At 42.7% G+C, this 12,122-nt stretch overlaps 1 protein-coding gene and 1 pseudogene across 1 annotated transcript in view; one reads left to right on the top strand and one right to left on the bottom strand.

Annotated features, from left to right (window-relative positions):
• Window positions 1-1,261, bottom strand: part of LOC116074548 (solute carrier family 5 member 4A) — a 41,844-nt gene extending 40,583 nt beyond the window's left edge. Inside the window, exons 1-2 of the mRNA XM_031347186.1 lie at window positions 1,049-1,261; window positions 276-347 (exon numbers count right to left, since the gene is read on the bottom strand). Of these exons, the coding sequence (XP_031203046.1) occupies window positions 276-347; window positions 1,049-1,207 (231 nt within the window). The 5' untranslated portion in view covers window positions 1,208-1,261. The remainder of the gene's footprint in view (window positions 1-275; window positions 348-1,048) is intronic.
• A 9,681-nt stretch (window positions 1,262-10,942) lies between these two features.
• Window positions 10,943-11,307, top strand: LOC116074420 (annotated as a pseudogene).
• Window positions 11,308-12,122: the final 815 nt, after the last annotated feature.

Below are 12,122 nucleotides of genomic sequence, written 5' to 3'. Positions count from 1 at the left end.
AGGAGAGAGGGGAGGGGAGAGGGGAGGGGAGAGAGGGAGGGAGGGAAGGTAGGAAGAAAGAAAGGAAAAAAGAAGGAAGAAAGGAAGGAAGGGAGGAAGGGAGGAAGGAAGGAAGAAAGAAAGAGAGAAAGAAAGAAAGAAAGAAAGAAAGAAAGAAAGAAAGAAAGAAAGAAAGAAAGAAAAGAAAAGAAAGGAAGTTAGTTAGCTGTCAGGTACCCCTGCTACCACCATGATTTGTCAATCAGTGTGTATCCCCCAAACTCTGACCCACTTACTGGCCACCAAGTCATAGATCGACCCGCCAGAAAGAAACCTCCAACAGTGCTTCGGTTTGTCTTCAGCATCGCCTGGGCAGAGAGGAAACCATTGGAAAGTTAGAAATCACAGGTGTGCCCAAGATCAAGGAAACCCCTGAAGATGCACCACACAGCATGTTAGACATTGATATTTCAGCACTTCCCCTCACTCACCCACCCCCCGCCCAGAGACATGCCTTTCTAGATTGAATAACGCAGCATCCGTTTTTTTTAATGGATATACAAGTTATGGTTTTATTACTCAGATGAAGTATTTCAAGAAATTTTACTCGAAAACCCACGATTTAATTTAGCTTATGAAAACAGAATTTTGCACCTTGAAAGCTGTCTCTGGAAGAAAAAATTGAGCCTCAAACTTGATACTAAAGCGAAAGAAAGAATAAACAGAATACAAGTGGTCCAAACTCCCCACTCGGTAGGTGGGAACATGAATATATGCAAAGGGAAGTAATTTAATTGAGATAAAAGAAACAACATTTGTATTTTTGATATCGAGTGTCGGGCATGCCAAGTACAGCGAGCACCCGCCCAGGCTGTGCTCAAATGATGGTTTTGCTTGGAGAATGAATTCATTCGGTACAAATATTATTCATGCCACACACAGGCAACTTTTCCAGGCAGAAAGACAATGATTCTTTGTCTCATCCTATCATTCCACTGCTCTGCCATGACATGTTTTCCCCCCTGTAATCTTAGTGCCCACCCAGAAATCTCACTGGGCTCCCACATACCCACACTCCAACAGCCATGACCAACACAAAATAGATGACGATGACAGAGATGTCAGCAGCATTATTGATGTTGTTTGACAGTGAAGACAGATCTGAATTCCCAGCGGTGGTACTGGCACTTGTTGTGCTGGCCATGGCTGTAGGCAGCACTATCCCCATGGTAGGCACTGACACTTCTTTGTATATATAAGTCCTAAGTTAATGATCAGCCTCGGGTAGGTGGGGAGAGCGGGCAGAGGTGGCTTCTGTGCACCAGAGACCTTTAAACCGTTTGCGCCTGTATGTTCAGGCTGTCTCTTTAAGGTGACTAATGCCAGCTTGAGTGGGATTGGAAAATCAAGGAGAGGAGCCAGAGCCGAGGATGGACACTGGAGACAGAAGCCAATGGGCCTCCCCTCCAGTATAAAGATGCACAAAGGGGAGATAAAGGAAAAAATACAGCAAGTGAGAAGCGAGGACAAGACAGGCAGGCGGCATAGACGATAGAGGTTCCTTATCAGACAGATGAAATTCCTGGTTAAACTTGTCCCTTGAAACTGAGGTTACCCCTGAAGAGGTTGTCTAAGACATAGGCTACATCAAGACGCCACCCCTTAGCCCAGCCTGCCCCTGCAACCTGTGCAGAAAGGGCAAGCAGCTCCGCGGTACCTCGTGCAGAACGGTGTGGGCGGGGCTTGGTGAGTAAGAGGCTTCGAAGAGTGAATGAAGCCTGGATCTTCCTGGCTCAGGATCCCGGCTACTTGGAAGACACCAGGTTGGCCTTAGAAGTAAACCCTCAGAGCATCCTGCCCCCATGCTTCTATATTTAAAATACGTGACGTAAAACTTACCTCCATCAAAAGCTGACAAAGATCCTCCACCCCTCACAGACCTGGCTCCCGGTTCTATAGGCTGCCTCCTCAATTCAGTTCCTTTTGCCATGCAGATGATCTTAATTTTTTGAGTTTCCATTCGCCAGTTGTCGCGTCATTTGCTGACTGAACAGAGTCCTATTCGTAAAGTTTTTACCTGTGCTTGTATCTCTCTCTCTCTCTCTCTCTCTCTCTCTCTCTCTCTCTCTCTCTCTCTCTCTCTGTCTCTCTGGATATTTTATGCATTTACATTTCAAATGTTATCCCCTTTCCCCTCTGGATCCCCCCCATCCCATTACCCTTCCCCCTGCTTCTATGAGGGTGCTCCCCCTCCCACCTACCCACTCCTACCTCACCACACTGGCATTCCCCTACACTGGGGAACCAAGCCTCACAGGACCAAAGGCCTCTCCTCCCATTGATGTCCAACAAGGCCATCCTCTGCTACGTATCCAGCTGGAGCCATGGGTACCCCCTGTGTACTCTTTGGTTTGGTGGTTTAATCCCTGGGAGCTCTGGGGGCTCTGGTTGGTTGATATTGTTATTCTTCCTATGGGGTTGCAAACCCCTTCAGCTCCTTCTGTCCTTTCTCTAACTCCCCCATTGGGGACCCTGTGCTCAGTCCGATGGTTGGCTGTGAGCATCTGCCTCTGTGCTTGTCAGGCTCTGACTTGTATCTTAAAGCATCCTATGTTACCCTCCAGCTGATTCAGGGTCTCATGTCTGAGGTTAAAGTCTTTGATCCGTGTGGAGTGAATTTTGTACAGTGTTAAGAGAGAGAGGAGGGTCTGGGTTCCTTCTTCTACACGTGGATACTCAGTTTCCCCAGCACCATTTAGAGAATTTAGTAACATTTTTTTTCCACATAGTATGTTTGGATTATATACTGTCACCTTCCAGAACTCCTCACAGTTCGTTCACATCTCTCTACTCACCCAACTTCATGTTCTCTCTCTCCCTCTCTCTCTCTCTCTCTCTCCCTCTCTCTCTCTCTCTCTGTCCCTCATTCTCTGTCTCTCTCTCTCTTTCTGTGCCTCTCTCCAAAATAAACAAACAAACAAAATCAGGAAAAACAACAAAACAAAACAAAAAAACAACCAACCAACCAAAACCAAAACAAAGCCCACTCTATCCTCATCACCTACTCGTGGCATGGAGCCCCCCTGGAATGTGGCTGACTCGCCCAGGTACACTCCAGTGGAAAGAGCACGTGACTCTCCCTTTTTTTTTCTCAGCAGTTACTGTGGTTCGATGATCTTTAATCTTTTTATATCTACCTCTTCTCTTCAGTGCTGGGACTTTGTCTAGTTCAAACCGTGCAGGTCCTGTGTACACCGTCAGTCTCTGCAGACCTGGTTTAAGCTATTGATTTGGGATTCTTCTCCCTCATCAATCTCTACCTAGAATTCAAAGGTTTGCTGTTGTTTCATGGTTTCCCATTCTTCCTGTATGTTCCTTTCCTGTGGATTTTTTTTTATTTAATTTTTCGTATTTCCTGCCTATTTGGTCTAGACCTTGCTTTACTTTGTCTTTGAGTCTCGTCAGTCTATCTTTTGCTTAATTGACTTTTAGAGCTTTCCTTTGAGATTTACAGTTTGAGTGGTAGGGTCTTTATTTTGGCTTGAGTCCCCATTAGTGTTTCAGTCTCCTTGCTGAATGCTGTTTTCTAGCCCTGGATGGTCTTTGTCATTTCCATCATCGGCCTTATAATCTGTGTTTTCCTGGGCGTCACTCCAGGACTTCATCTCCTTGAGTTAGTTCTTTCCTCTTCATTTCACTCAGCTGTTTCTTTGCGTCTTCTTTAAACCCAATGGATTCTTTGATGAAGTTTTTGATTGCTCCTTTTAAATATTTTTGTCCTGGAATTTATGTAGGTAATTCTCACTGGTGAACATTCCTGCGGGACTGGTTGGTTTTTGAGAGAAGGGACGGGCTTGATCGTTAACTTTGTTGGTATTTGGGGGACAGGAGTCTGACTTGATTTGTTAGTTCCAAGTCTTAGACAGACACAGCAGGTTGGGGCAGAAGAAAGGATGTGTGAGCTGGTCTTGTCTAAAGATTGGAAATGGCGTGAGTGGAATAAAAGTCAGGTGGACAGAGGAGAGCGGACGGGTATACAGGATGTACTGTCCGTGGAAGCCTGCACTGTGGGGGTAAATCTGGTTTGACATTAAGTGGGAAGGGTCTTATGGTTGGAAGGCAGGAAGTGAGTTTCCTGGTGGATGGCTGGAGAGACTAGAGATAGGTTTTGGTGCAGGTAGGAGAGGCCAGAGTAGGTGGGGGCATCGGATGTGGGGTCTTAGATGGATCTAGTGGTTAGGGAGAAGGCATGGATGGAGAGGTCAGAGAAATTCACCAGGCTAGACCCTGGAGAAGGAAGTGAGAGTTCTGGCTGGGTAAAGAGGTTCGATATAGTCCAGAAGGGACATGTAGCAGGTAGGGTGGGTCCTTGCAGAAGCCTAGAGCATGGTTGCAATAGAGGCGGGGCTGTCTGGAGTATGGCACGTCACTGGGTGTAGGGTCTGGAGTAGATGTGGTGGGCTGGGGAGAAGCGGTGAATGGGGAGGTCAGAGAGTCACTGGGCTAGACTCTGGAGAAGGACATGTGAAATCTGATTGGGTAGAGAGGTTGTATGCAGTTCAATAGGGACCTGTGGGCGACTCACTCTTGTTTTTAGGGAAAATTCTCATTGATTTACCTGAATGACATGAATGACCTAGTTCCTATTCCTTATTGTCCAGCTGTGATAGCCTGACCCCTACAGGGATGTTGGTGAGTCTACTGAGGTTTTTTGTTTTTTTGGGGGGGGGGGTTGTTTGTTTGGTTTTGGCTGAATTTTCATTTCAGGCTTTGTTCCCATTGATTTTTTTCTTCAGCATTTCAGTTTCTTTGCTGAACTCTGTTTTCATCTCCTTCGCTGACTGCCACAGTATTTCCAGCTGCTCATTTCTGTTCTCTTGGATTTCTTTTCATGTGATTTTTTGTTCTTTTAAAATTATTTGCACATGTTGATGATCATTCTTTTGAAGTGCTTGTTTTGGAATTTTTCTTCTAAGTCATTCTCATTGTTGGCCATTACTATGGGGTTGGTTATTTTTAAATCATATATAGAAATATAAAAATACAGTTTTAGGGGCTGTAGAGATGACTCAGCGGTTAAGAGCACTGACTGCTCTTCTGAAGGTCCTGAGTTCAAATCCCAGCAACCACATGGTGGCTCACAACCACCCATAATGAGATCTGCCTCCCTCTTCTGGAGTGTCCGAAAACAGCTACAATGCCCTTATATATAATAAATAAATCTTTAAAAAAATAAATATAGTTTTAAAATTAGGAAGCGGGAGGGGTAGTGGCCTCATGTGTTTGCTAACCTCATGAGCTGTTTGTGCTGGGCTGTAGGTGTGTGTGTTGGTGGGATGCCGCAACATACATATACGTTTGTGTGTGTATACATATGTATATATACACACAGCACGTACACATACATACATACATACATACATAATACATACATACATACACACACACACACACACATGCATATAGTCAGGGGAGTCTAAGAGACCACCAGAAGAATATAGATTATTCCAACTGGCTTGGGGCTTTCTAGCAAAAGCATCGAAGACTCAGTTGCTGGAGATACCACCAACTTCAGACACAGAATTTGGAGTAATCCAGTTGGATCTGACTTAGACTCCTCCTCACCGATGACTAGTTCTCCTAGCTTTGGACATGCAAACAACCAAGAGAGAAAAGCATGCATAGTCCTGTCCAGCTGTAATGCAGACAAACCATGACAAAGACCAGTCTGTCAAGACATTCTTGAGAGAACAGTGGCACTTATGTCCTAGAAGGAACTAATATCTATATTTGAGCTTATGTCCCATTCTGGAGGGCCTACTACTGCCAGCTCCTTCAACCACTGTAGTCTCTAATGGCATCCTAAACACGTTTTCTTATATCTACAGAGAAGTGTAGCTCTCACCCCTCCTCAGATAAGTTTCTTTTTGCAACACTACAAAGCTGATTACAGAAAAATCAGAACTGGTCAAACTGTAGCGATCAACTGAGCATGGAGGGCCTGTTCCCAATCAATATATTTACATCACAACCCTGACATTTAAGGCTAGCAACATTGTCAAAACCAGAAGTCCAAGACAAGTCTCTTTTTGGTTTTGTTTTGTTTTGTTTTTGTTTTTGTTTTTGTTTTTTTGAGACAGGGTTTCTCTGTATAACCCTGGCTGTCCTGGAACTCACGCTGTAGACCAGGCTGGCCTCGAACTCAGAAATCCTCCTGTCTCTGCCTCCCTAGTGCTGGGATTAAAGGTGTGCACCACCACCGACTAGTGGAGAGTCTCTTCTTTAAAAGACAAATGGACATGAAATTCTGAGAGAGACATTTTTAGTGACTATGAACCAGGGACACGGATTTAGGTACCCCAAATTCCATGTTCGAATGTGGAACTAGTTTCCTGTGGTTTTTATACTTTTACAGAACAACAACAACAAAAAATCATACATTAAGACTGTTAGCATTCCTTCTAGGCTTTGCCCAAGAGTTAGCTGGCAACCGTCAGGCAGGCCTGGCTTGGTATAAAAGAAATTAGCCCCCCCCCGCCTCTTTCTCTCTCTTCTCTCTCTGACCCCTTTCTTCCTCTCTCCTTTCCTCCCTCTCACCACATGCTCTGGCCTCCTCCTGTCTTCTCTCTTTCTCTCTCATCTAAAACAGGAAAAGGCATCAATAAATTATCACCAAAGACAGGAACTTGTAATCATTGTTGGTACAGTATAAATGGCTGTGAGCAATGTCACCACCACTTGCAAGTGACAGGGGGAATCCACTGGAAAGTATGTTTAAATTTAATTCTATGAAACAAAGTTTCTGCATGTTAAAGATTCAATAAACAAAGCCGGGCGGTGGTGGCGCATGCTTTTAATCCCAGCACTTGGGAGGCAGAGGCAGGCGGATTTCTGAGTTGGAGGCCAGCCTGGTCTACAGAGTGAGTTCCAGGACAGCCAGGGCTATACAGAGAAACCCTGTCTCGAAAAACCAAAAAAAGAAAAAAAAAGATTCAATAAACAAAATAAAAAGAAGTAAAGACTGGGGCGGGGGACATTGACATATCACAATAAGGTTTTAAAACTAGAAGAAAAAAACCACCAACCACCTCATATAAACTTGCAAGAAGGAAACAGTTGAGACAACAGTAACAGGTGGTTCATAAAAACACTCAGAAGGGCTGAAGAGAGATGGCTCAGCGGTTAAGAGCACTGACTGCTCTTCCAGAGGTCCTAGTTCAATTCCCAGCAACCACATGGTGGCTCACAACCACCTGTAACAGGATCTGATGCCCTCTTCTGGTGTGTTTGAAGACAGCAACAGTGTACTCAAATAAATAAATCTTAAAAAAAAAAAAAACTCAGAAAAGAAAGATTTTAACTTAATTATTTTGAAATGGCAGTTCACATCTACCATTATCAAACATTGAAAACCGCCAGGCAGTAGTGGCTCATACCTTTAATCCCAGCACTTGGGAAGCAGAGATAGGTGGATTTCTGAGTTTGAGGACAGCCTGGTCTACAGAGTGAGTTCCAGGACAGCCAGGGCTACACAGAGAAACCCTGTCTAGAACAACCAAAAAAAAAAAAAAAAAAAAAAAAAAAAAAAAAAAAAAAAAAAAAAAGAAAGAAAGAAAAAGAAAATATTGAAAACCTTTTAATACTTCTGTTAGGAAGTTGGCATGCAACCAGAACCACTAAGTATTTTTTTGCAATGACATTTAATTCCCAAGGAGGGGACCAAGGGTCTGGCCCTTAGGTCAGACTTCTAAAATTATATCCAATGATACAGCAGATCACATACAAAGCTCTTCATGGTGGCATTGGAAAAAAAAAAGATGTTTCTAAACAATAATCTACAAAAAATAATTAAAGATAAAGCAGAAATCTGTGAAACAGAACAAAAGTATTTTGTGGGGGGGGCAATAGAAAGTATGTGACTTTTGTGTCTAAAAGACCCTGAAAATTAATGAAATACCCAACTATCATCTAACCTAATGTAGAAATCATATTTAATAGAGTAACCTCAAATACTGTAAATGGAAGGGTATTGCAGCTGCCTGCAGCCACACGTTCAAATGAGTTGTCTGGAATGGGAGTCAGGGCCTGAAAAATTAAGGGTACCGGAAATGCGGGAAGAGGTTTGAAAAATTGAGACCAACACATGGTGTGCTTTCAGTCCGCCATCATTAATTGAATTCCCTTTTTTACAAGCAAACAGGTAGATAAAGCAAAACCCCTCCCCCAAGTCCATCAGCAACTTGGCCCAATCAACAGCTCTTCATCTTCATCTCTGGAGGCGGGACTTCCGACATAACAGGAACTTGTAGAGAGGTGTGGCTACTAACAGGAGGTTGGAGAGAGGCGTGGCTATCTGTGGAAGGCGGGGTCTGATATAATCATCCCTCAGCTATAGGAGGGTTACAGGGTATACTAAGGGGAAGAGGTCACTGAAGAAGATAGAAGGATAAAAACTCTATTCTATATTGTGTGGGTGTTACCTCAGAGGGGGAAGGGATGCCTCAGCATGGGCCCCGCAGAGGCAACCCCTTCCACCTTACCATGTTGTGCCTCCACCAAACATATCCCTTCTTCTCTATCTTTTTATAAAATGCAACATTAAGTCTATGTAGAACATAGATGATCCTATAGAACCATGGTGAGATGGTGCCTTACTTGCAGGATCTAGTGATAAAAGAATTTATTTCATAGAAAAGCATGGCCATCAGCTCAGGATGTGTTATAAATTGTCAAATCCTACTCAAGTTTGCCAAGCCCTTCACGGAGAAGGTGCAGAGGCAAAAGCAAACCAAGACAGAGTAAAAGCAAATATAGGGCAGGCAGGAGGAGAGGGAAGAATGGGATCAAAATGTACTTAAATTAAAATGTTAATATATTTAAGTAATATCTAAATCAAATTAATTACATTAATTTTTTATTTTTATTTTATTTTATTTTATTTTTTATTTTTTATTTTTTTTGGGTTTTCGAGACAGGGTTTCTCTGTGTAGCCCTGGCTGTCCTGGAACTCACTGTGTAGACCAGGCTGGCCTTGAACTCAGAAATCTGCCTGCCTCTGCTTCCCAAGTGCTGGGATTAAAGGCGTGCACCACCACCGCCCGGCTACATTAATTATTTTAAATAATAAAAAAGTATTTTAAAAAGAAGAAAAAAAAGACACACCATAAGCTGTTGTAAAGCGTTGAGACTCGTCCTTACAGCACGGAACTGGCCTCTGAATTCCCATCAGCTCATGGACTGGATAGAGTCTGTTCAGTCAGGCCTTGAGTTCTCCTCATATGCTGACGTTAGGCACAGTGATCTCAAGTTTCATTTAGTTCCCCCTCTTGGGGTATGTACCATAAATGCAAAATCTTGCTGGGATATATGTAAAATAAAAGCATCAGAAAAGGACTGGAGAGATGGCTCAGTGGTTAAGAGCACTGACTGCTCTTCCAGAGATCCTGAGTTCAATTCCCAGCCATCACTTGGTGGCTCACAACCATCTGTAAAGGGATCCGACGCCCTCTTCTGGTGTGTCTGAGGACAGCGACAATGTACTCACATACATAAAACAAATAAATCTTTTTAAAAAGCATCAGGAATGAATATATGTATTATATATGAAATATATGCATATTATATAAATAAATATGAAATAAAAACAGTAGATAAAAACCTCCCAACTAAAAAACCTGAAGGCAAAATGGATTCAGTGGGAAAAAAAGGTTTTGAGTTTTGGTTTTTTTTTTTTGGTTTATTTTATTTTATTTTTTTCAGAAAGCAACAGCACCAAGAAAGATCTGGAAGCTTTAAAAACAAAGTTGAGAGAACTAGAGGAAAAGGTTTTCTACAAATAGATCAGTAGCCAAGAGATGGAACATGGGAAAAATATAAGGCAAGCAAAGAGGGGATAACAAGCCATGTCCATGAGTTGCCTTCCTCACGCCCGATCTTTGTAAGCATCCTTTGAGTCCTGTGTGACATAAATTACTTATCTCTGCTTCATTATGAGCAGTTTATGGATATTTTTCTTACTGTTAAGTTGGAATATCTTTTCTAGTTTCCACATTTTTTTCAGTCCTTTTGTGAGTTTTTGTGTATTAAATGAAAAAAGTCAGCTCTCCAAATTTAAGTAGATCATTCCTGTGTGGGAGCTGTTTCTCTCATTATCCAAGAGAAACATTCCAGATGCCTCCAAACCCTTTGTAACACCTACCGTTTTTGTTCTTAGTATCTCATTTATTTATTCCACCAAATGAAAAAAATCCAAAAGAAATAGATAACCATCTAGATATTTACAAGTGATCAACATTAAACCAAGATGAAATCAGTTATTTAAATAGACTCATAACACCTAGTGAAATAAAATAGGTAGAAACGTCCCAACTACAAAAGAATAGGGTTGAATGTGTAGAATTCCACCAGGCTTAAATAAAAAAAGGGGGGGGGGGCTGGAGAGATGGCTCAGCAGTTAAGAGCACTGACTGCTGTTCCAGAGGTCCTGAGTTCAAATCTCAGCAACCACATGGTGGCTCACAACCATCTGTAATGAGATCTGATGCCCTCTTCTGGTGTGTCTGAAGACAGCTACAGTGTACTTATCTATATAATAAATAAATAAATCTTTAAAAAACAAAAAACAAAAAAAAACCCTCTTACCCTCACTCCTCAAAATATCCCAAAAAATAGGAAAGGGAGGGATATTTACAAATTCTTTCTATGAAGGTAGTATTTCCCTGATACCAAAACTAGACAATGAATCAACAACAAACAAACAAACAAGACAACAAATACAGTTATAGGCCAATATCTCTAAAGAACATACATGCAAAAATTCTCAGTAAGATACTTTCAATTCAAATTTAAGAACCCATTAAAGCTGCCGAGTAGTCGCCGTGCCACCGCTGCTGCCCCGATTGTTGTGGTCACTTTGCCAAGAAGTCCACGGCTCAAAGAGCCGGCTCCGTTGTTTCCCGTCGCCATGAAGTGGGTGCTTAAGGAGGACCACTCGCTGGAACACAGATGCGTGGAATCCGCGAAGATCAGAGCGAAGTACCCCCGACCGGGTTCCGGTGATCGTGGACAAAGTCTCCGGCTCTCAGATTGTTGACATTGACAAGAGGAAGTACTTGGTCCCATCTAACATCACCGTGGCTCAGTTTATGTGGAACATCAGGAAAAGGATCCAGCTTCCTTCTGAGAAGGCCATCTTCCTGTTTATGGACAAGACAGTCTAGCCTAACTCTGGGACAGCTTTATGAGAAGGAAAAACAAGAAGATGGATTCTTGTGTGTGGCCTACAGCGGAGAGAACACTTTTTGGCTTCTGAGGCCCTTGCTGGGCTAGGTGCACCCTTCCTGCTTGTGGATCTTGTAAATTACTGGCTGTTTTCAGGTACTCCGCCAGAGCCTGCACACAGACCTACTAGTGCATTTGTAACTGGATTTATTCTTAATATATTGGAAGGTTTTGTTTACTTAGATTAGTAAATTATCATACAGAGTTTTATTTTCAGTTTTCTTGTGCACTGTCCTCATGGCTATATGCTCCAGGGAAGCCATCCTCTGGGAATCATATTTAATGAAGATAATTCTGTAATGAAGGGAATTAGGTGTGGTAGTAAAGTGAAAAGGAGGGGCTGATGCATGGTTCTGGATTGTGTTCGAAGGGTTAGATGGCTAAGTATTCAAAGCACCCAAATTAAATCCTTAGCAATCAGAACACTTGCTTCACTAGATTTTGCCGACTGCAAATCATGTTGGACTGAGCTAATCTGTTCTTCTTTCTGAGACTATTAAGGTAAATAATTAACAATAAAGCCTCCTTATAAAGGCAAACACACACACACACACACACACACACACACACACACACACACATTAAAAACTCTTGCTCTTGCCTTCTTGCTTCTGCCCTGGCCTCTCAACCCTTAGCCTCCTCCCCACCCTCCCCTCCCCCTCTCTCTCCATGTCCTTATGGCCAGCCTCTACTCCTCTACTCTTCTACTTCACTACTCTCTCTCTCTTTCCCTCTCTCTCTTCTTTCTCTGACTTTCTCTGTCTCTAGTACCCTCTCAACTCCCCTCCCTATGTCCTAAATAAACTCTATTCTATACTAAAACAAACAAACAACAAACAAGAACACATTAGAAACATTATCCA

The sequence above is a fragment of the Mastomys coucha genome, unplaced genomic scaffold, assembly GCF_008632895.1.
Source record: "Mastomys coucha isolate ucsf_1 unplaced genomic scaffold, UCSF_Mcou_1 pScaffold3, whole genome shotgun sequence".
In the NCBI taxonomy this organism is placed as follows: Eukaryota; Metazoa; Chordata; class Mammalia; order Rodentia; family Muridae; genus Mastomys; species Mastomys coucha.
Note: the sequence above shows the minus strand (reverse complement) of the source record. Positions and strands in the feature narration are given on the sequence as shown.